At 48.1% G+C, this 23,721-nt stretch overlaps 1 protein-coding gene across 5 annotated transcripts in view; it reads left to right on the top strand.

Annotated features, from left to right (window-relative positions):
* The window catches only part of SMARCA2 (SWI/SNF related, matrix associated, actin dependent regulator of chromatin, subfamily a, member 2), a 679,721-nt gene that overhangs the window by 288,172 nt on the left and 367,828 nt on the right, over nt 1-23,721 (top strand). For all 5 annotated transcript variants that reach the window (XM_030193821.1, XM_030193826.1, XM_030193822.1 and 2 more), the window contains exon 19: nt 15,072-15,314. In XM_030193821.1, the coding sequence (XP_030049681.1) occupies nt 15,072-15,314 (243 nt within the window). The remainder of the gene's footprint in view (nt 1-15,071; nt 15,315-23,721) is intronic.

The raw sequence follows: 23,721 nt of genomic DNA, 5'->3' as shown, positions 1-23,721 counted from the left end.
AGAGGTGAGAGGCCACGTGGGCAGTCGGCCCCGGTCACTCCCTCAGCCCATGGCCCACGGGACCGAACCCTGTCTGACCTGGTTCCTCGAGACCGATGGGGATCCTCATCCTCCTCCTCCATGCCTCCCGGCGCCGGTGACGGGCATCGGAAGAAGGATAAGAAGCGCCGTCACAGGTCGCCCTCGATGCACATCGGAGAGGAGTCGACGCCGAAGCGTCTCCATCGAGAGGAGAGGTTCCCGTCGGTGATAGAGGTGCCGACGCAACAGGGTCCCGGCACCTCGGTGCCGTCTCCTGGCTCCCATCAGATTCGGGCACCGACACCCCTACCGGCCCCATCGCCTTTCCCGGCAGCGGGCCTGGACGAGTGCCTCAGAGCCATCCTTCCGGGGATCCTGGAAGGGCTGATGCGCCAGGCTGTGCCGGCGCCGGGGGTGCTTGCGCCCTCGGCGCCGATGACTGTGGCGCCGGCGAGCTCTAGCCCGGCGCCGGGGCCGTCGACACCGTCGCCGCTTGCGGTGCCGGTCTCGACCGCCACGCAGGTGGAGTCCCCGTCGACGTCGATGGAGGGAGCTCCGTCCCCGCCGGCGCGGGAGTCCGCCGCTCGACGACACCGAGACCCTGGTGCCTCGACGTCGAGCCGGGCCCGGTTCAGGACTCAGCTACATGAGCTTATGTCCGACACCGAGGATGAGGACTCGTGGGGGGAAGAGGAGGACCCTAGATATTTCTCCTCAGAGGAGTCTACGGGCCTTCCCTCGGACCCCACGCCTTCACCGGAGAGGAAACTCTCGCCCCCCGAGAGTCTCTCCTTTGCCTCCTTTGTGCGGGATATGTCTATTAGCATTCCCTTTCCCGTGGTCTCTGTGGAAGAGCCGAGGGCTGAGATGCTCGAGGTCCTCGACTATCCATCACCACCTAGAGAGTCCTCCACGGTGCCGCTGCACAATGTCCTTAAGGAGACGCTGCTTCGGAACTGGGTGCGACCTTTAACTAACCCCACCATTCCCAAGAAAGCAGAGTCCCAGTACAGGATCCACTCTGACCCAGAGCTAATGCGGCCACAATTGCCCCATGACTCGGCGGTCGTGGATTCTGCTCTCAAGAGGGCACGGAGTTCGAGGGATACCGCCTCGGCGCCCCCGGGGCGGGAGTCTCGCACTCTGGACTCGTTTGGGAGGAAGGCCTACCAATCCTCCATGCTCGTGACCCGCATCCAGTCATACCTGCTCTATATGAGCATCCACATGCGGACCTATGTGCAACAACTGGCGGACCTGGTCGAGAAGCTCCCGCCGGAGCAGTCCAGGCCTTATCAGGAGGTGGTCAGGCAGCTGAAGGCGTGCAGAAAGTTCCTGTCCAGGAGTATCTATGACACCTGTGACGTGGCATCTCGTGCTGCGGCCCAAGGTATAGTGATGCGCAGGCTCTCATGGCTGCGTGCCTCTGACCTGGACAACCGCACCCAGCAGAGACTGGCCGACGTCCCTTGCCGGGGGGATAACATTTTTGGTGAGAAGGTCAAGCAGATGGTGGACCAACTGCATCAGCGGGAAACCGCTCTCGACAAGCTCTCCCACCGGGCGCCTTCAGCATCCACCTCCACAGGTGGACGTTTTTCCCGGGCCCGGCAGGCTGCACCCTATTCTTTTGCGAAGCGTAGGTACAACCAGCCGGCCCGAAGGCCTCGTCAGGCACAGGGACAGCCCCAGCGCGCTCGTTCTCGTCAACAGCGTGCGCCTAAGCAGCCCCCTGCGCCTCCACAGCAAAAGCCGGGGACGGGCTTTTGACTGGATCCACGGGAACATAGCCGCCCTACAAGTGTCCGTACCGGACGATCTGCCGGTCGGAGGGAGGTTAAAATTTTTTCACCAAAGGTGGCCTCTCATAACCTCCGACCAGTGGGTTCTCCAAATAGTGCGGTGCGGATACGCCCTGAATTTGGCCTCCCTGCCTCCAAATTGTCCTCCGGGAGCTCAGTCTTTCAGCTCCCATCACAAGCAGGTACTTGCAGAGGAACTCTCCGCCCTTCTCAGCGCCAATGCGGTCGAGCCCGTACCACCCGGGCAGGAAGGGCAGGGATTCTATTCCAGGTACTTCCTTGTGGAAAAGAAAACAGGGGGGATGCGTCCCATCCTAGACCTGAGAGGCCTGAACAAATTCCTGGTCAAAGAAAAGTTCAGGATGCTTTCCTTGGGCACCCTTCTGCCAATGATTCAGAAAAACGATTGGCTATGTTCCCTGGATTTAAAGGACGCATATACTCACATACCGATACTGCCAGCTCACAGACAGTATCTCCGATTCCGCCTGGGCGCACGGCACTTTCAGTATTGTGTGCTGCCCTTTGGGCTCGCCTCTGCCCCACGAGTGTTTACCAAGTGCCTCGTGGTGGTAGCGGCCTACCTACGCAAGCTGGGAGTGCACGTGTTCCCATATCTCGACGATTGGCTGGTCAAGAACACCTCGGAGGCAGGAGCCCTCCGGTCCATGCAGTGCACTATTCAACTTCTGGAGCTGCTGGGGTTTGTGATAAATTACCCAAAGTCCCATCTCCAGCCAGCCCAGTCTCTGGAATTCATAGGAGCTCTGCTGAATACCCAGACGGCTCAGGCCTACCTTCCCGAAGCGAGGGCCACCAATCTCCTGGCCCTGGCTTCGCAGACCAGAGCGTCTCAGCAGATCACAGCTCGGCAGATGTTGAGACTTCTGGGTCATATGGCCTCCACAGTTCATGTGACTCCCATGGCTCGTCTTCACATGAGATCTGCTCAATGGACCCTAGCTTCCCAGTGGTTCCAAGCCACCGGGAATCTAGAAGATGTCATCCGCCTCTCCACCAGTTGCCGCACTTCACTGCTCTGGTGGACCATCCGGACCAATTTGGCACTGGGACGTCCATTTCAAATTCCGCAGCCCACGAAAGTGCTGACGACGGATGCCTCTCGCCTGGGGTGGGGAGCTCATGTCGATGGGCTTCACACCCAGGGTCTGTGGTCCCTCCAGGAAAAGGATCTGCAGATCAACCTCCTGGAGCTCCGAGCGATCTGGAACGCACTGAAGGCTTTCAGAGATCGGCTGTCCTGCCAAATTATCCAAATTCGGACAGACAATCAGGTTGCAATGTATTACGTCAACAAGCAGGGGGGCACCGGATCTCGCCCCCTGTGTCAGGAGGCCGTCGGGATGTGGCGTTGGGCGTGTCAGTTCGGCATGCTCCTCCAAGCCACGTACCTGGCAGGCGTAAACAACAGTCTGGCCGACAAACTGAGCAGAGTCACGCACGAGTGGTCGCTCCATGCCAGAGTGGTACGCAAGATCTTCCGAGAGTGGGGCACCCCCTCGGTGGACCTTTTCGCCTCTCAGACCATCCACAAGCTGCCTCTGTTCTGTTCCAGACTTCAGGCACACGGCAGGCTAGCGTCGGACGCCTTTCTCCTCCATTGGGGGACCGGCCTCCTGTATGCTTATCCTCCCCTACCTTTGGTGGGGAAGACCTTACTGAAGCTCAAGCAAGACCGCGGCACCATGATTCTGATAGCGCCCTTTTGGCCCCGTCAGATCTGGTTCCCTCTTCTTCTGGAGTTGTCCTCCGAGGAACCGTGGAGATTGGAGTGTTTTCCGACTCTCATCTCGCAGAACGACGGAGCGTTGCTGCACCCCAACCTTCAGTCCCTGGCTCTCACGGCCTGGATGTTGAGGGCGTAGACTTCACTGCGTTGGGTCTGTCTGAGGGTGTCTCCCGGGTCTTGCTTGCCTCTAGGAAGGATTCCACTAAAAAGAGTTACTTTTTCAAGTGGAGGAGGTTTGTCGTGTGGTGTGAGAGCAAGGCCCTAGAACCTCGTTCTTGCCCTGCACAGAACCTGCTTGAATACCTTCTGCACTTATCAGAGTCTGGCCTCAAGACCAACTCCGTAAGGAATCACCTTAGTGCGATTAGTGCTTACCATTATCGTGTGGAAGGTAAAGCCATCTCTGGAGAGCCTTTAGTCGTTCGATTCATGAGAGGCTTGCTTTTGTCAAAGCCCCCTATCAAGCCTCCTACTGTGTCATGGGATCTCAACGTCGTCCTCACCCAGCTGATGAAACCTCCTTTTGAGCCACTGAATACCTGCCATCTGAAGTACTTGACCTGGAAAGTCATTTTCTTGGTGGCAGTTACTTCCGCTCGTAGGGTCAGTGAGCTTCAAGCCCTAGTAGCTCATGCTCCATATACCAAATTTCATCACAACAGAGTAGTGCTCCGCACCCACCCAAAGTTCCTGCCGAAGGTGGTGTCGGAGTTCCATCTTAACCAGTCAATTGTCTTGCCAACATTCTTCCCCAGGCCGCATACCCGCCCTGCTGAACGTCAGTTGCACACATTGGACTGCAAGAGAGCATTGGCCTTCTACTTGGAGCGGACACAGCCCCACAGACAGTCCGCCCAATTGTTTGTTTCTTTCGACCCTAACAGGCTAGGGGTCGCTGTCGGGAAACGCACCATCTCCAATTGGCTAGCAGATTGCATTTCCTTCACTTACGCCCAGGCTGGGCTGACTCTTGAGGGTCATGTCACGGCTCATAGTGTCAGAGCCATGGCAGCGTCGGTGGCCCACTTGAAGTCAGCCACTATTGAAGAGATCTGCAAGGCTGCGAGGTGGTCATCTGTCCACACATTCACATCACATTACTGCCTCCAGCAGGATACCCGACGCGACAGTCGGTTCGGGCAGTCGGTGCTGCAGAATCTGTTTGGGGTGTAAATCCAACTCCACCCTCCAGGACCCGAATTTATTCTGGTCAGGCTGCACTCTCAGTTAGTTGTTCTTCGTAGGTCAATTTCTGTTGTACCCTCGCCGTTGCGAGGTTCAATTGACCTGGGTTCTTGTTTTGAGTGAGCCTGAGAGCTAGGGATACCCCAGTCGTGAGAACAAGTAGCCTGCTTGTCCTCGGAGAAAGTGAATGATACATACCTGTAGCAGTTGTTCTCCGAGGACAGCAGGCTGATTGTTCTCACCTACCCTCCCTCCTCCCCTTTGGAGTTGTGTGTTTCATCTTTTGCTCGTCATTCAACTGGCGGGAGCGGTCGCGCACGGGCGGGAAGACGGCCGCGCATGCGCGGTGGGCGTGTCCTGCGTGCCGACCGTCCCGCGAAGCTTTTTTCCGGTTGGTGGGGGCTGCCGCGGACGTCACCCAGTCGTGAGAACAATCAGCCTGCTGTCCTCGGAGAACACCTGCTACAGGTATGTATCATTCACTTTCTCCGAGGACAGCAGGCTGATAATCCTCACAAACCCACCCATCTCCCATTCTCTATCTCTCTTTTCACTCTTGACTGAACTGAGGATCGCGGCCGTGCGGCCGGTGGGAAGACACTCGGCTCATGCGCAGTCGGACGCACTGCACGCTCAGAAGACTCTAGCAAACTTTTTGCTATTTGAAATGCCGGTTCCAGTGCCGGGGCGGATTGCCGACCCACATGTGAGGATTATCAGCCAGCTGTCCTCGGAGAATACCTGCTACAGGTAAGTATCTTTGCTTTTCTATGAGTCTGATACAGACCGCTCCTGAGAGGTCCTTTAGAAGGAGGAGTCCTAAGTATCCCTTCCTTTCCACATGAAAAAGAAAATCTCTGGAGAAGCAGCTTTACTTATCTGATGTTGCTAGCTTCAACACTGAACAAAAAATGTAGTGAAACTAGTGTCTCAAATACGGTAAATCTATACAAAACCAATAACTAACACTAGAAAATGTAGCTTATCAAACTAATGTATTTTAGAAGGAGGAAATCCCTCAGAAACCTACCGGACGTTAAGTCGTAGGTTTACAACGGAAAATGTAAAGAACCGTTGTTGCGTTTCTATCATAAGGATTTATGAATACTCTCCTTGTCCTGTATAATAATTCTCACCACCAACGTTCTAAAGTAGCTGCCTGTGTCCGTGGCTCCTATAGTTGCTGAGCTAGGCTCCGTAGCCAGGCTGACGTCACTCACAGCTGATTCCCAGGCAGGGGGAGGAGTAGGGAAACACGCGGAGCAACTTTCTCCGCGTGTTTCCCTACTCCTCTCCCTGCCTGGGAATCAGCTGTGAGTGCACCGCTCAAACACCCCCTCGGTGCCTCACCCAAGCCCTCCCCCCCCCCCAAGCACATCAAACACCCCCTCCCCCCCCAAGCACATCAACCCCCTCGCCACCCGTAGCTGCCACTGGTAACGCTGTCCAGCCGCTGCTGCTTCTCCTGTTGAGCAGCAGCGGCCGCTACAAAAAGAAAAAAAGACATAAATGTTTCACCCCCTTGGTGCATCACCCAAGCCCCCCCCCCCCCCCAAAACACATCAACACCACCCCCCCAAACCCCATCAACTCCCCCGCCCCCCCAAGCATATCAACCCCCTCTCCACCCGTAGCTGCCACTGGTAACGCTGTCCGGCCGCTGCTGCTTCTCGTGTTGAGCAGCAGCGGCTGCTACAAACAGAAGAAAAGCAGTAAATGTTTTTAAACCTGAACTGCGGCACCGCAGACAGCCATCAGGCATTTGCTGTCAGGTCTGCAGCCACTCCTCCTCTCGCCTCTCACATCACTGCGCTCCTCCGGGGTCTTACTCCAGGGGCAGTGACGTGGAGGTGAGAAGAGGAGCGGCTGCAGAGCCGACAGCCAATGCCTGATGGCTGTCTACGGTGCCGCGTTTCAGGTTTAAAAACATGTATTGTTTTTTTTCTTTTTGTAGCGGCCGCTGCTGCTCAACAGGAGAAGCAGCAGTGGCCGGACAGCGTTACCAGTGGCAGCTGCGGGTGGCGAGTGGGTTTGATGCGCAGGGGGAGGGGAGGGTCGCTGTACATGAGTGGCTCGAGGGGTACGGGGGGAGGAGGAGGGGGAGGGTCGCTGGACATGGGTGGCTGCGGGTGGGGGGGCAGGGGGAGAGGAGGGTCGATGGACATGGATGGCTGGAGAGGGGGGAGAGGAAGGTGGTTCTGAGACCAGAGAGGTGGGGGTGGGAGGGGGGATCTGCGAGAGGGGGGCACACTCACTGTCTCTCACATACACACTCTCTGTCTCACACTCTATCTCACTGTCTCTCACACACTCTCTCTCTCATACACTGTCTCACACAAACACACACACACGCTCTCTCTCTCTCATTCTCTCTCTGACACACACACTCCATCTCTCACACACACTGTCTCTCAAACATACACACTCCGAGGAAAACCTTGCTTGCGCCTGTTTCATTTTTGTCAGAAATGGGCCTTTTTTTTACTAGTTTTTTATAATATACTAGTAAAAAAGGCCAGTTTCTGTCAGAAATGAAACAGGCGCTAGCAAGGTATTCCTCAGAGTGTATGTTTGAGAGAGAGAGAGAGAGAGAGAGAGAGTGTGTGTGAGAGAGATGGAGTGTATCTGTCAGAGAGAGAATGAGAGAGAGAGAGACAGTGTGTGTGTGTGTGAGAGACAGAGAGGCTTATTTTCAAAGCACTTAGCCTTCCAAAGTTCCATAGAAACCTATGGAACTTTGGAAGGCTAAGTGCTTTGAAAATATGCCTCAGAGTGTCTGTGTGTGTGAGACTGTGTGTGTGTGACAGAGAGAGTGTGTCTAAGAGAGAGTGTGTGCCCCCACCCCACCTCTCTCAGGACCCCCTCCTCCCTATATGGTCTGAGGACCCCCTTCCACCCCCACCTCTCTGGTCTCAGGACCCTCCTCTCTCCCCTGCTCTCCCTGCAGCCACCCATGTCCAGCGACCCTCCTCTCTCCCCTGCCCTCCCTGCAGCCACCCATGTCCAGCGACCCTCCTCTACCCCTGCCCCCCCTGCAGCCACCCATGTCCAGTGATCCTCCTCTCTCACCTGCCTCCCCTCCAGCCACCCAGATTGTGTAGTGAATTCTTTGGGGCAGGCAGGAAAGATCCCCAGTTCTGCTTGCTCACTGCTGGCGCTGACCTTCCCCCGCTGCCGGATCGCTGTTCAAAATGGCCACCGAGACTTCCAATGGCGGACTCGCGAGACTTCTGCTGTACTCTTGGAGGCTGCCCTTGTAAGTGTCGGCGGCCATTTTGAACAGCGATCCGGCAGCGTGGGGAGGGTCAGCGCCAGCAGCGGGCAGGCAGGACCGGGGATCTTTCCTGCCTGCCCCGATGAATTCGTTACACAACCTGGGTGGCTGGAGGGGAGGCAGGTGAGAGAGCAGGGTCGTTGGACGTGGTTGGCTACAGGGAGGGCAGGGGGAGAGGAGGGTCGCTGGACATGGGTGGCTGCAGGGGAGAGAGGAGGGTCGCTGGACATGGATCAGCTGTGAGGCATGGAATGTTTTGGGGTTTTTTTTTCTTTTTTCGCGGGTTCTGAAGTTCACAGCATAATTTCAACGGTGACATCAGCCTGACTATGGAGCCTAGCTCAGCAACTCCAAAAGAGCCACGGACACAGACAGCAAGATTAGAACATTGGAGGTGAGAATTATTATATAGGATAGCGGTTTCATGAATGTGCTCAATTCTAAAAACTATGTGCTGTGCTTAAATTCAAAAAAGTATACACATTAGTGTTTGACTATAAATCCAAGCATACAAGCTTAAAGGAATGAGTTAGTAATGCAGAAAGCAACACTTAGCTTGTGTCTGATGGGGCCACCGTTTCACCTCTGTGTGGCTTCTTCAGGGACCAGTGTTGCTAGTTCGACTTTCCAGTTGTATCTAAAAAATAGGATTGTCAGAATCTAGAAAATACATTTGGCCACCGTTTCACCTCTGTGTGGCTTCTTCAGGGACCAGTGTTGCTAGTTCGACTTTCCAGTAGTATCTAAAAAACAGGATTCAGCCAGAATCTAGAAAATACAGTTTGAAAAAGCTGTGCCGCTTAACTCTGGTCCACATACTCTCAAGTCTCTGTGCTTCAGACAAAATGGCGCTTACACGTCACACGCCAGGTAACAGCTGGCTTAGAATGGCTGCGATAAAGAAATCTAAATAATTGAACTTATAATCCAATTAATAGAACACATGCCAATCAATTTTGTTGTTTAAACCCAGGGGTTCCAATGTTTTCAATTTGAATGTCCATTTAGCTTCTCTCCGTTGAAGCATTAATTTTCTGTTTCCTCCTCTCTGATTTGTTTGTATCTGATCAAGGACACAGCATCTACATTCTTCACATTTGTGCTTAAGTGTGGTACAGTGTTCTACTAGTGGTTCTTTCATGTTCTGCCTTACAATGATAGATATATGTTCGAGCATTCTAATTTTCAATGCCCTTGTTGTCATGCCTACATAAATTTTTTGACACGGGCACTGAATAACATAAACCACAAAGTCCGTTCTGCTATTGGTAAAATGGACAAGAGGCTATTCTTGTCCATTCAGAACATTCTTGAAGTTTTTGGTTTCCAAAGTGATTTTGCAAATTTGACATGTGCCAGCCCTCCCTGAACCTGGGGGGGGGGGGGGGGACCAGAGGTGCAGCGGACCTCCAGCCCCCCTGTGCATGGGGGTGGGGGTGGGGGGTTGGTTGGTCACCCACTAGGCCACCAGGGACCTTTTGCTGGGGGAGTTAGGGGGGCTGGAGACCCACCGGATCTCCAGCCCTCCCTGAACCTGTGGGGGGGGGGGGGGGGGGGGGGCGGGACCGGAGGTCTGCCTTACCTCCAGCCCCCTGTCGCTGGCATGTTTGCTGTTGGGGGAGAATGGGGGCCTGCCAGCATGCAAATGCATGCTGGACAGGGCTCACCATTCCTCTTCAATGATCTGCAAATCCTAACACCAGCTCGGAGCTGGCGTAGGGTTTGCCGCAGCCAGCGACCCAATCTTTGTTCGCTGGCTGTTGATCATTGGGATGAATATGTTTACCCTCTTTAGCATGCATTTGCATGCTAGCGCTCGAGGGCTCTGATCATGGGACATTAGCAAATGCCGGCGCTAGTATGGCTCTGAGAGCCTCTAGCACTGGTGTTTGCTTCTGATCATCCCCCTGCAAATGTCTTACTATGGGGAATGATGACCCCCCACCAGCACACAGAATGGTCAGATGTTTCGAAGAGAAAATCATGTTAAGGAAGAGTGTACCACAGACTAACACCAACCTTGAAGAGCTAATAGACAAACTCAGCTACTCCCCAGAGGAATCGCCAGCAGACAGAACTTGGGCGACCTTCACACAGGCTTACCAATGAGTCAGTAACACAAGTGATAAGAAAATTCTTGACTGCACACTTGATACCTGTCCCAACTGTTTTATGAACGCTCCTCCAAACCGTTTCATTGACCAATTAACCTTCTATCTAAACTTCATGTTCCGAGAAGGCCAGTTCCCAAAGGAAACATTCTTATGCCAATCCCAAAGGACATCAGAAAAAATATCAGTGATACCCAGTGCTCCCAGCAACGCACCTGATGCGAACGACTTGGCTAACAGGGCCAAAATTCCTCACACAACCAAAAAGTGCCACTACAACTACCACAAACTCCTTTGAACTGGTGAACCCAGAAGATGATGTCGAAGTCCGTTCGATAGTCAAGGTCCTTGCCACGAGTATCTCAGCCAAGGATACCGGAATGCACCACTTTAACCGATTCTCACGGTGGGTGACGCTGAGAAGAGCCATAGCCCATCTTATCCACATCACACGTTCTTTCCGGCAAAGTCCCGATAGAAGAACAGGCAATGGGTGGGGTCACCATCTATGGCTCTGCTCCTATGGTAGCCACACCCCTTATACCAGCCATGGCACATACAAATAGGCATCACTGAAATTTTATACCAGTATAGGAGAAAAAAAAAATGTGATTTTTTTCATGATAATAATTACTGTAAGCTGTTACAGCTGCAGTTTACCGAGTGCAAAATAGGACAGCAGATGTAAATTCTCAGATTGGACATAATCCAAACACTAAAATGAAAATAAAATTACTTTTTCTACCTTTGTTATCTAGTGACTTTGTTTTTCTGATCATGTTGGCCCCAGTCTCTGATTCTGGTGCTCTCTATCTGTTCTCTTAACTCCGTTTTCAGGGCTTCCTTCCATTTATTTCTTTACTTTCCTCCTTTCATCTTCATTTCTTGCCCTACATCCATAAGTACGGGGTCCTCTGTGGAATTGATTGGAGGAGGTATACCATGGTTCCAGCTTTTGCCTATTTTCTCCATCTACATGCAGTTTTCTCCATTCATATGCAGTTTTTCTCCTCTCTTCCCTTTCCTTCATCTCCATCCATGTCCAGCATTCTTCTCTCTCACATCCCTTGTGTCCATGTCCAGCATTTCTCCTCTTTCCTCTTTCCTCTTCTCCATCCATGTCCAGCATTTCTCCTCTCTCCTACCCTCCCCACCATCCTTGACCAGCATTTCTCCTCTCTCCTACCCTCCCCTCCATCCTTGACCAGCAATTCTCCTCTCTCCTACCCTCCCCTCCATCCTTGACCAGCAATTCTCCTCTCTCCTACCCTCCCTTCCATCCTTGACCAGCAATTCTCCTCTCTCCTCCCCTCCATCCTTGTCCAGCAATTCTCCTCTCTCCTCCCCTTCATCCTTGTCCAGCAATTCTTCTCTCTCCTCCCCTCCATCCTTGTCCAGCAATTCTCCTCTCTCCTCTCTTCCCTGGCCTGCCCTCCCCTCCCATCCATGTCCAGTGATTCTCTCTTCCCTGCCCTCCCCTCCCATCCATGTCCAGTTATTCTCTCTTCCCTTCCCTCCCTTTCCATCCATGTCTAGCATATCTTCTCTCTCCCCTGCCTTCCCCTCTCATCCGTGTCCAGCGACTCTCCTCTCTCCCCTGCCTTCCCCTCTCATCCATGTCCAGCATGTCTTCTCTCTCCCCTGCCCTGCCCTCCCCTCCCATCCATGTCCAGCGATTCTCCCTCCCTCCCATCCTTCTCCTGCTGGCTGCCTTCTTGAGAGTCCGGGCCCCCAGCATCAGCCAGTACAAGGCCTGGCACAAGCACTGATGACTCCGAGCCTTCATGCCAATGCCACAAGCTTGGGAAGGCCATGTTAGTTCTGCCCTCTCTGACACATCACATATGCGTCAGAGGGTCAGTACCAACAGGTCCTCTGCGAGTGGATAGACTCGGCGGCTGAGTGTTCCAGCCGGGTCTTGTACTGTTTGATCGGGGACCCGGACTGTCAAGCAGGCTGCAAGGAACGAGGAAACAGGAGCAGTGAGAGGGGGCTTGAGAGGTAGAAATAAAAGGTGCCAGTACACTATACCAGCACAAAAAAAGCACTGGTGATATCTCAAATTACATACCTCTAACAACTAAAATAATGGAAGGTGTCATAGCCAAGCAGCTAACCGAATATCTCAACAAATTTTCTATAGTACATGAATCCCAATCAGGCTTGAGGACCCACCACAGCACAGAAACAGTACTAATTACACAAAATTCAAACATGAAATCTCAACTGGGAATAATATCCTCTTACTACAGTTTGACATATCCAGTGCATTCGACTTGGTCGATCACACCATCTTGCAAAGAATCCTCGACAAAATAGGAATAGGAGGGAAAGTACTTGGTTTGGGGGATTCTTGACCACCCAATCTCTACCAAGTGAAAAAACTTCACGATCTCCAACCCTTGGAAAGCGGAATGCAGAGTACCCCAGTGTTCACCACTCTCTCCATTATTATTCAACCTTATGATGGTCCCTCTTTCAAGATCTCTACGCAGATGATGGTTTCATCTTTATTCCCTTCAAAAAAGACATATCTGAAATTATGACCGAAATTACGACCAAAATCACAGACAGCATAAATCTCATGAAACTTTGTGCATCAACTTTCAAACTGAAACTAAATAGTAAAAAAACTCACTGCTTGATACTTAAATCACCATACAATATCGATTACTTTACATCCATTATTGCTATGGGAACAATTATTCCCATAGCAGATGATGTGAAGATCCTAGGAATCACCATAGATTGCAAATTATCCTTTGACAGACAAGTAACAAATACTAATAAGAAAATGTCTCAGACAATGTAGAAACTCAAAACGTATAAAAGATTATTTTCCATAAGACGCCTTTTGCTCCCTTATCGAAACTATGGCATATGCAGACTACTGTAACGGAATCTACACAGGATGCAAGAAGTTACAAATTGCACAAAATACTGCAGCAAGACTTCTTTGGCAAGAATTGATTCGCAAGTGCAAGTCCTCTGCTTGACAACCTACACTGGCTGTCTGTTAAATCGCGCACATCCTTCAAGATCTGTGTCTTGGCCTACAGAATAATCTTTGGCATCACCATGGCCTACATGTCTGACCTAATTACCCTACCACTAGGCAACGCAACCAAGAGCACGAGATCCTGCCTAACCCTCCACTTCCCCAAATGTCAAGGCCTGAAATACAAAAAAAAACCACATACATAACAACCTTCTCTTACGTCTGCACCAAAATCTGGAACTCCTTACTGAAAAACCTAAAATCCATAAACAACTACGTACATTTCAGAAAATGCCTGAAAGCACACCTCTTCAAAACACTCCTCCTAGGCAACAACACTTAGCCTAAAGGCAAACAGTCCACCATTCCTTACCCACAAACTTGAACTGACCTTACGTGGACTATTCTATCTGAACTATTCTGATCACATCACATTTCTTCTAATATATAACTTGTTTTCTATTGTCTACTGTATATCACATTGAACCTACCACTAGGTTGGCAAATGTGGGGCATAAATGCAATAAATATCCCTCCTTATGCCTTTCTGAGGCCCTTTTACTAAGTTGTGTTAAACAGTTAGTTCAAGTTTCATCGCTCAATAGCCATTAGCGCAAAACTGTGGTAACAGCTGGTGTGTTAAAACAGCCAGTGTAGTTACAAAACTTACACTTGCTGCTAAATATGGTTAGGGGCAGATCATGGGCAGTAAAGGGTCAGAGATAGGGGATGATCAGCTGTGGTGTTAATTGCTGCTGAGTTACCAACAGCTTGGTAGTGCTACTGCTGTCCAAAGTTTAAAAAAGATAAAAGAACCACAGTGGCAGTCAACCAACTCTCTCCCTCCCCTGTCCCCCTCCCAGATGCTACTAGACTACCAGGGAAGTCCTAGATGTGTCCTGGGGTAAGACGTGGGAGGGGTAACAAAGTGCTCAGGTTGAGGGGGGGGAGTGATCATTAGGATGTGTGACCCCTGCGCAGTTCTTTAAGGTTTTTGTAAACTTTGGGCAGCACTGGGGCCCGTATTCTTTGCCTGAGCAGATAACATGCTGTCTGCCAAGGCATGGAAAGCAGGCTTGTGTGGGTTAAGTGTTTGCCCTGTGCATTATATATAGTGCAGATGCTGTGCACACCCCATGCATGTACCACACAGTCTTTGTACTTACCACACCTTTAACTTTTGCAATTAAGGTGCAAAAACTTTCTCTCTCTCTCTCTCTTTCTCTCTCTCTCTCTCTAGTCTTTTCCTTTTTTACCCTCACCCCATGATTACTCTTCTGGGTCTTGTCCTCTTTTTTTTTTTTTTTTTTCTGTTTTCCCTTCCATTTCTGTCCTTGCTTTCTTTCTCTCTTTGGCCTCCTTCCTCTCAATTTTATATTCATTGGCATCTTGATTTTTCACTATGATAATGGGTGATAAGAGACAACAATTCATTTTGTGTTTTCTTTCTGTCTTTTTCATCATCTATCCACTATGTAGTGGTTAAGAACCCAGTGCTAGAAGCTATCTTTCACTGTTTGCTACCATCTAGTGGTTTGTAGAGCTATTAGTCTATGAAAAAAATCTTTTAAGTTGTATTAAAGAGATCCACATTCCTTAATTACACATGGAAACGAGGTATGACCTCTCCGGAAGAGATGGAGGGGTTTCCAAGCTTACTTGATTTTCTATGGCAAATAAAAAGCCATTTCTCTGACCTGGCTTTCACTAACTCCTGATTTTCTAGAACTCTGAAACCATGTGCTATGAATTCTTCTGCCTCAGTATCCCAGAATAAAGCTATACTTGAACATCAAACCCAGATCTCCTAAATTCGGAGCCACTGGGTTTTTGTAGATTTTGCTATATCTGTAATTGTTTCTTCCTGAAGGGTGTGCTTTCTAAACGTTTGTGTTAGAGTTTACCCATTTTTCTTGTTCTCATTTTACAGATTCGATGGAAGTACATGATAGTTGATGAAGGGCATAGGATGAAGAATCACCATTGCAAGCTGACTCAGGTCTTGAACACTCATTATGTTGCCCCAAGACGAATCCTCCTGACTGGAACCCCACTGCAAAACAAACTACCTGAGCTGTGGGCCCTGTTAAACTTCCTGCTTCCCACTATCTTCAAAAGCTGCAGCACCTTTGAGCAGTGGTTTAATGCTCCTTTTGCCATGACTGGAGAAAGGGTACTATATTCCTTGTCTTTATTATGAGTTTATACTTGAAATGTGATTTATTGGAAGCCATTTGAATCATCAAAAATTCAGTTGGTAGTTACTCCTGGGTTTTTTTTTAATTACACTTAATTTTCAGATAATGTACTACTGTGCAACATATAAAATCCAAAAACTAGCAGGTTCTAAAAATACAGGTATTCGTTTTAATTTAACTTTTTTAAATTTAATGATACTATTTTTATGCGTGTGGTGTTTTTTTTTTTTTTGATTTGGTGGTGGGGTTTTTTTTGTTAATTTTTCCTTATGGACATTTTCTAGTTCACAAATACAGTGCACCATGCATTGTTCCTGTGAAACATCACACTTTGTTAAAATGAAAAAGCTAAAGAACCAGGAAAGCAGCTTTAGAAACACAGAATTTCCTCCATATACACACTTTTTTTTAAGCTTTAACATCATGAGCATTTGTAAATGTGGATATATGGGATCAGGTATAAAAGGAGACAAAAGGAGTCAAACCATCTCTTGCCTCAACTTGAACATTTGATGCAGCTGAAAAGTAGATCTCTACTGATGTATTTTCATTGAAATGTCTTAGAACAATGATAATTTTTTCTTTCATTTTAAAGTCACTCTCTCTATTGGTCCTGTAATTTATACAGTATTTGGTCTTGTTTCTGAGTCTTTTTTTTTTTTCCTCCTAATTTTGATTTTGTAGGGTTAATTTTTTTAAACACAGTTTGTATTACATTTATTGTGGGGAAAGTCCTGTTTTTTTTAAAACCTTCTTCCTTGAGTCAATGTTATAAGGCGTTTTCCACGTGTAAAGCACGTTCTACTTTGTGTGCAATTTTGAATCGTTTTCCAGGTGCAAAATGTGCTTTGCATGTGGAAAATGCTTTGTAAAATTATAAATTCAAACAATCCAGAACTAAAATAAATTGTGATGAAAGTGCTCAGAAATAATACAGTTGCCCCAAAGTGTATATATAAAACATATATAGGCATCCGTATCTCAATCGTCACACCATCATAAATGTTCATATAGAGATTTCTCTTCCAGTAACTTCATAACACAAAATGTTCATAGTGTACAGTATAGTGTGAAATCTTCATAGTTGCTTAAGGGGTGTTTTACAAAGGCATAGTAGTGTTTTTAGTGCACACTAAACACTAGAGATGCCCATAGGGATATATGGGCGCCTCTAGTGTTTAGCACACACTTATTTTTAGCGCACGCCTTTGTAAAAAGCCCACTTAGCTTGTTGACGATATATCAAACAGCTGCAAGGCACAATGAAAGGGTGTCCAAGTAAGATATAAAAGATGATCCCAAACGCCCCAACCAGGATCCAGGTTTCACCATATGATGACTTTATCAGAGGGTCTTCAAAACAAAACTGAAAACAAAACCACAAAAAATGTTTATTTATTCAAAACAATCAAAATGCAATGCAAAATCTCAATAATTGTAAACAAAATAATAGTGCTACCGGGCCAGAAAACTTCACCCAGCGCTATCCACATTAACGGACAGAAAATGTTCATCCTCAGTCTGGTATTTAAATACTCCCGATGACATCACAAAAAAATCCAAAGCCAATCAAAACGCAAAAAAGAAACTCTCAACAAACATTGGACCATTCCACCTCCTTATTCAGCCCATCCGATCCTACAGTTCCAATTTAAAAATGTATCTTTGCTCTTTACGTAGAAACATTACTTCCTCATAGAAGTGACACTACCTCCAGAATTGTAAATCGCCAGTCATACAGTTTATGATGCGCAGACCTCCAGTGATTAACTAGAGGAGCTTCCACAACTTGTCTTCGCAAATTACTAAGATGTTCTGTGATCCGTAGTTTAATAGGTAGTTTATAAAATTATCTACATAATTGAAATGGTTTTCAAAATCTCTTTTGTATTTGTACAGTTTAGTATTTTAAATTTTGTGAATTTCCTTTGAGTTTGAACACATAATTTGTTTCATTTTATACCCTTTTAAAGATATCCTTTAAGTTTGTTAAAATTGAAGATTTTTAACTGACGGGAATCTGTCATTGCATTTTATTTGTTTATTTATTTGTTGGAATTTATTAACTGTTTTTATGAGCAAATGGGAGAATCTCTTTATAAAAACAGTTAATAAATTCCACCCAAGGCGGTGTATTACATAGTAACATAGTAAGTGACGGCAGATAAAGACCTGAATAGTCCATCTAGTTTCCCCAACAGTCATATTCATTATCAATTCAAGATTTAAATCAACATTGAACATATTATGTACTTGATCATGGTCTTTCTTTGGTGTTTCTGGGACATGGACCATAGAAGTCCACTCGGCTCTATCCTTTTGTTCCAACTACTGGAGTTGACATCAAAGCCCACGCCATGCTATCCTAATCCATCTTCTCAGTTTGAGTGGCAAAGACCATAAAAGTCTGCCCTGCACTATCCTCACATTCCAAACCACTGGAATTTCCATTGAAGCTCTCTCTAGCCTGTCCTAAACTGGATTGCCATATGTGTCACTGAGAGCATATAATGCAGCCCAGCACTGGCCTTGGTTAATGAAGCCAGAGTCGCCATCTAAGCACCACTTGACATGCAAACACGTATGCAACCTTTTAAGTTTTGTACGATTCATTTTCTAATTAGAAATCCTCTTTGTTCATCCCATGCCTTTTTGAATTCCGCCACAGGTTTTTTTTTCCCACCACCTCTTTCAGGAGGTCATTCCAGGCATCCATCACCCTCTCCGTGAAAAATAATTTTTTGACATTACTCCTAAGTTTAACTCTGCAACCTCAATTCATGTCCTCTAGTTTTACCACTTTCCCTTCTCTGAAAAATATTTGTTTCTATATTAATACCTTTCAAGTCTGTATCATATCTCCCTCTGTCCTTTAAGGTATACATATTCAGGTCGTCCTGTCTCTTCTCATATGCCGTTTGGCTCAAGCCCCATATAATTTTTGTTGCTTTCCTCCACACTTTGAGGAGGGAGTTAAGGGTGGCGAAGAGACGACGAGGGTTGGAGCTGAGAGAATTGGTCAATTGGGTGTAGTAGTCCTGTTTGGCAAGGAATAGGGAGGACTGGAAAGAGGATAGCATGAATTTGTAATGAAGGAAATCTGAATGGGTGCGAGATTTCCTCCAGAGGCATTACGCAGATCGGGCGCAGGAGTGAAGGTAACGGATACAAGGGGTCAACCAGGGCTGGGGATTAGTACGCCTTGTGGGACGGGAGATGGATGGTGCGAGGGTGTCCAGAGCAGAGGAGAGAGTGGCATTGTAAGCGGAGACAGCTTTGTTGACAGACTCGGAGGACATGATGGAGGGGAGGAGATTAGAAATACTACAGGATAAGGTGGGAGGGTCAATAGCCTGGAGATTCCTGGAAGTAGTGGTTAATGTTGGGCGGGGCTGAGGGGGGGGTGAAGAAGTGTGAAGGTGATCAGGTGATGATCAGAGAGAGGAAGAGCTGAGGCTTGGAAATTGGAGGGTGAGCCAGAAGAGGAGAGGACAAGGTCAAGACAATGGCCATTTTGGTGAGTAGGGGTGGTGGAGCACAGCTGGAGGTTGAAGGAGGATGTTAGAGTGAGGAACTGAGAAGCGTGAGAGTCGGATGGGTCATCAACGTGTATGTTAAAGTCTCCGAGAATGAGGGACGGAGATGAGGGATCAAGAAATACAGAAAGCCAGGCATCAAAGTCAGTGAGGAAGGAAGACAGGGATTTATCGGGGGGGCGGTAAATGACTGCCACTCTGAGTGGCAACGGGTAGAATTGACGGATGGAGTGGGCTTCAAAGGATGAGAAGCAGTGAGATTGCGGTAGGAGGAGGGGTTGGAAACTACAGGAGGGCGAGAGTAGTAACCCGATGCCTCCACCGCGGCCAACTGGGCGGGGAGTGTGGGAGAAGAGATAATCTCCATGGCATAGGGCCGCGACTGAGGCAGAGTCATCAGGGGAGAGCCAGGTTTTAGTTAGGGCGAGCAGTTGAAGGGAATGAGAGATGAAGAGATCGTGGGTGAAGGGAAGTTTTTTGCAGACCGAGCGGGCATTCCACAGGGCACATGAGAAGGGGAGGGAAGAGGGGGGGAGGAAGGGAATAGGGATGAGATTGGAGACATCCTGGAATCGTTTGCATGGCTAGGACGAGGACAGATGGGGGGGGGGGGACCTGGATTGGGATTGATGTCTCCCGCGGATAGCAGGAGGAGGAGCAAGAGAGTGCAGAGGAGGGTGGGGGAGGTAGGGCGATGAAGGCGACGAAGATGGGATGCACTTAGGAGGAATGGGGATGGGTTAATGGCAGGAAGGAAGTGTTGACGGTTGAGAGCTAGGAAGGAGGAGGGGGACAAGAGAGATGGTGAGGTGGTGAGGGACGGGGGTGAATAGGGTATTGCAGTGGTGAGCAGGACGGGAGAGGACATGGGTGGGCAGTGAGTTTTAGCGGTAGACAGCGGTAGGGGGAGGGGAAAAAGATTAGGAAGGGACAGGGCAAGGAAGAGAATGTGTACAGGGGCCATAAGTAGTGACTGAGGTGTTACGGGTGTATATGTAGTGGTTGAGGTGTTAAACAAATAGAGCGGGAAGGTTGGATTGGAGGCTTAGAATTGGAACGGTAAGCAGCAGGCAGGCAGGTAGGCTGGGGAGGAAAGTAGGTAGATGTGCTGCTTGAAGGCAGGCAGGTAGATGATGGGTAGGTAAGCAGGCACGACGATGGGCTGAGGTGTAGGCAAGTTGATGGGCTGGCGAGCAGGTAAGTCAATGGGCTGATAAGCAGGTAGGTTGGTAGATAGGCTGAGAAGAAGTTGATGGGCTGGCGAGCAGGTAAGTCAATGGGCTGACAAGCTAGCAGGGAGGCAGGCAGGTTGGTTGATGGGATAACAGGCAGGCAGGCAGGTTGGTTGATGGGTTAGTAGTTAGGCAGGCAGGGCTGAGCAGGTAAGTCAGTGGGCTAACAAGCTAGCAGGCAGGCAGTCAGGTTGGTTGACTAGAGCAAGCAGGAACGGACTGACGGGAACAAGCTGGAGCAGGCGGACTGGAACATGCTGGAACAAGCCATGCAGATGGACTGGAACGAGCTGGAACGGATGGACTGGAACAAGATGGAGCAGATGGACTGGAACAGGCGGACTGGAACACGCTGGGACAAGCAATGCAGATGGGCTGGAGCAAGCTGGAGCGGACGGACTGGAACAAGTTGGAGCAGAAGGAAGCTGGAGCAGGACTGGAACAAGCTGAAACAGGCGGACTGGAACAGGGTGGAGCAGATGGGCTGGAACAAGCTGGAGCAGATGGGCTGGAACACGCTGGAATGGACGAACTGGAACAAGGTGGAACAGATGGACTGGAACAGGCGGACTGGAACATGCTGGAACAAGCAATGCAGATGGACTGGAACAGGCTGGAACGGACGGACTGGAACAAGTTGGAGCAGAAGGAAGCGGAGTAGCAGGACTGGAACAGGCTGGAGCAGGACTGGAACATGCTGGAGCAGACGGACTGAAGTAAGCTGGAACGGATGGACTGGGACAAGTTGGAGTAGACAAGCTGAGACAGATGGACTGGAGCAAGCTGGAGCAGACGGGTTGGAGCAAGCAGGGACAGATGGACTGGGACGAGCTGGAACTGGAGCAGAAGACAGGGATTCTTCTAAGTCAGAACCGAAGCAGAAGACAGGGATTCCTCAAGTCAGAGGCTCCCCATTCAATGTAAGGGACGGCTTTTGACTAGCTACAGGAGAGCATAGCCGTCATCCAAGTAACCATCCCAGGTGGCCTACTGGTGGGATGGAGGCTGAATTTTTACTGGACACTCAGTTCTTTGCCTCCTGTCCCAGAGAGGCCAAGAGCAATAAAACACTTAATACAGTCAATGACTTTTCATAGGCAAAAGCTTTTGGGGAGAGGCACACTATATTCACTCTTATTAGTGAAGTTCACTCGAGTTCTCCACACCCCTGCTCTGCTTCTACCCCTTTTATTGAAATCTCTTTGACACCTATCCATATAAATCTGCAGTTCAGCTGTTCTGCAAGGTAAGCAAGCAATAACAGGAAACAGATACTGAAAGAAAAACAGATACTGATTATCTATACATTGTTTCAGTAGTTCAAGGATGAACAAAACTATAATAAGATTTCAACTTTGTTCCGTGTTCTTGTCCCTGAAATCTGCAGAGGATAGTTTATCACATACGCAAGTCACAAGTTGCTTAGTCTATTCTTTCTATTTTCTGCTTATATCCTTAACCGCTGATAATCCTCCTGGAGAATTAGTAGGATCCTGTCATAAATGCTTTCATGCCCATCAGATTCCCCCCTTTGATCATTAATTGCCCTGTGTGCCAATTCTGTCGGAGAGGGGGTACGACAGATGTTGGTCACAGTCTTCTGTGTCATCATATTAAATCAGAATTGTTAAGGAAGGCAACCCTGTGATAACTAATTGTATTAACATAGGTGAAATAATTTCTTATTCAAACATTTAACCTCATAAAATGCTGTTCTTTCTTAAAGATTCAAATACACTTAAGCTTTTATCCTGCAAGAGCTTACCGCTCCACAGGTAATTGATAAATAAACCCTTCAAGAAGGATTACTATCCTCATGCTCTCCCAAGAAAGGTTTCACTCAGTGCAGACTGAGTTTCTGTGGACATCTTCAGGCTGTGCTCAGAGGTAGAGTGTTTGAGACTGGGTGGCCATGCTAGAATCGCTCATGCTTTTTAGTTCAGCATTCCACTCCCTAATCCAGAAACTTCCACCTCTGGATGAGGAAAGTGGTTGAGTTTGTGATGAGGCAGCATCTGTTGCAGTAGCCGTGGCCCCCATCTGTTATCAGCATGTGGTATCTTCATTTTTCTGTACTGCAGTTGTGCCAGGTCTCACTTCAGCTGGGCAGCAAGGAGAACTGAAAGAGTGTCTCTTGAAGTGAGCAAAAAAATAAGGAACAAATATAAGATTTAAGGGAGATGAACCACCCCAACCTATTTACTGATATTTCTTTACTGTATTTGTCACTGTAACAGTACCTCAACACTGTATTTGTTCACACCGAAGTCTGTAACCACTTCTCCGGAACTATGTATGCCACTTTGAGCCTACTAATAAGTGGGAAAAGGTGGGATACAAATGTAACAAATAAATAAATAAATAATATACAGGCACAGGCAGCTCCTTGTGACTCTGGGCAAGTCACTTAACCCTTCATTGCCCCATGTAAGCCGCATTGAGCCTGCCATGAGTGGGAAAGCGCGGGGTACAAATGTAACAACAATACATAGAGTTAAACACATATTTCTTTTATCTGGCCTATCACTCTTTTTCAGTTTTTCACAGACTTAGTAATAATTACAATAATACATACAAGACAGTACAATAAGTGCTAAAGTTAAGAATAAATTCCTAAAACAACATTGGTAATAAGTCCTTAGTTGCAAGAAAAATAAAAACAAACTATGGAGCTTTACTGCTCAGTTTCATAAACTTTTTCTGCAATTGTAGACTAGTGATCCTGGTGGTAGATGAACCTGCAACAGTCATTTGGTTCTTTGCGGTAGCTTGATGAGGGAGAAGGTCCTGATGCTGCAAATTATGTAGATCCATGTAGAGAGGTCGATGGTACAACAGAAGAACCAAACAGACCTCCACAGTCTCAAAGGCACACAACACACAGCGAAGGTGACACACAAAAAAAAGAAAACTAGACAGTGTTACTTGAGTAAATGTTTAATTCATACACATCCAAGACTCGACATGAGTCATGTTTCGGCTGATATGGCCTGCATCAGGAGTCTTCTGTATGATGTTAATCAGGAGTCTTCTCTATGAAGCTTGTTATTGCTTCACTGTATACTGTGTTTTTGAATACTAATACCTAAGCTGTTTGATACCATCTTGTGCCTCTCACAGTCTCCGTTTATTAAGTTTAAATTACAGACTTGCTCAGCAATAGGTGGAAGCTTGAGTGGCTAACATCCTACAGAAGATTCCTGATGCAGGCCATATAGGCTGAAACATGACTCATGTCGAGTCTTGGATGTGTATGAATTAAATTTTTGCTCCAGTAACATCGCCTAGTTTTCTTTTTCTTTTTTTTTTTTGTGTCGCTTTCATTGTGTGTTGTGAAACTTGCACTGAGACATCTTTCGTGTAAACTGGTCTTTTGGGGGTAATTTCTCCAAATGGGTTTTTTCTTTAGCATACCATGATAGGAATGAACCTTACTCCTTGGTCTTTTATGTGGGAGAGGTCTCCCTTCCTTTGAGAAGAGTATAAATGGAAAACTTTAACATATGTTAAATGAGGATTGTACAAAAGTATGCAAAAATAATTCTGATCAGATGGCTCAAAACAGCAAAATCAGTTAAAACACATCAATCATCCACATCATTATTTGCAGTGTG

This window comes from Microcaecilia unicolor, chromosome 2, assembly GCF_901765095.1.
Source record: "Microcaecilia unicolor chromosome 2, aMicUni1.1, whole genome shotgun sequence".
Classification (NCBI taxonomy): Eukaryota; Metazoa; Chordata; class Amphibia; order Gymnophiona; family Siphonopidae; genus Microcaecilia; species Microcaecilia unicolor.
Note: the sequence above shows the minus strand (reverse complement) of the source record. Positions and strands in the feature narration are given on the sequence as shown.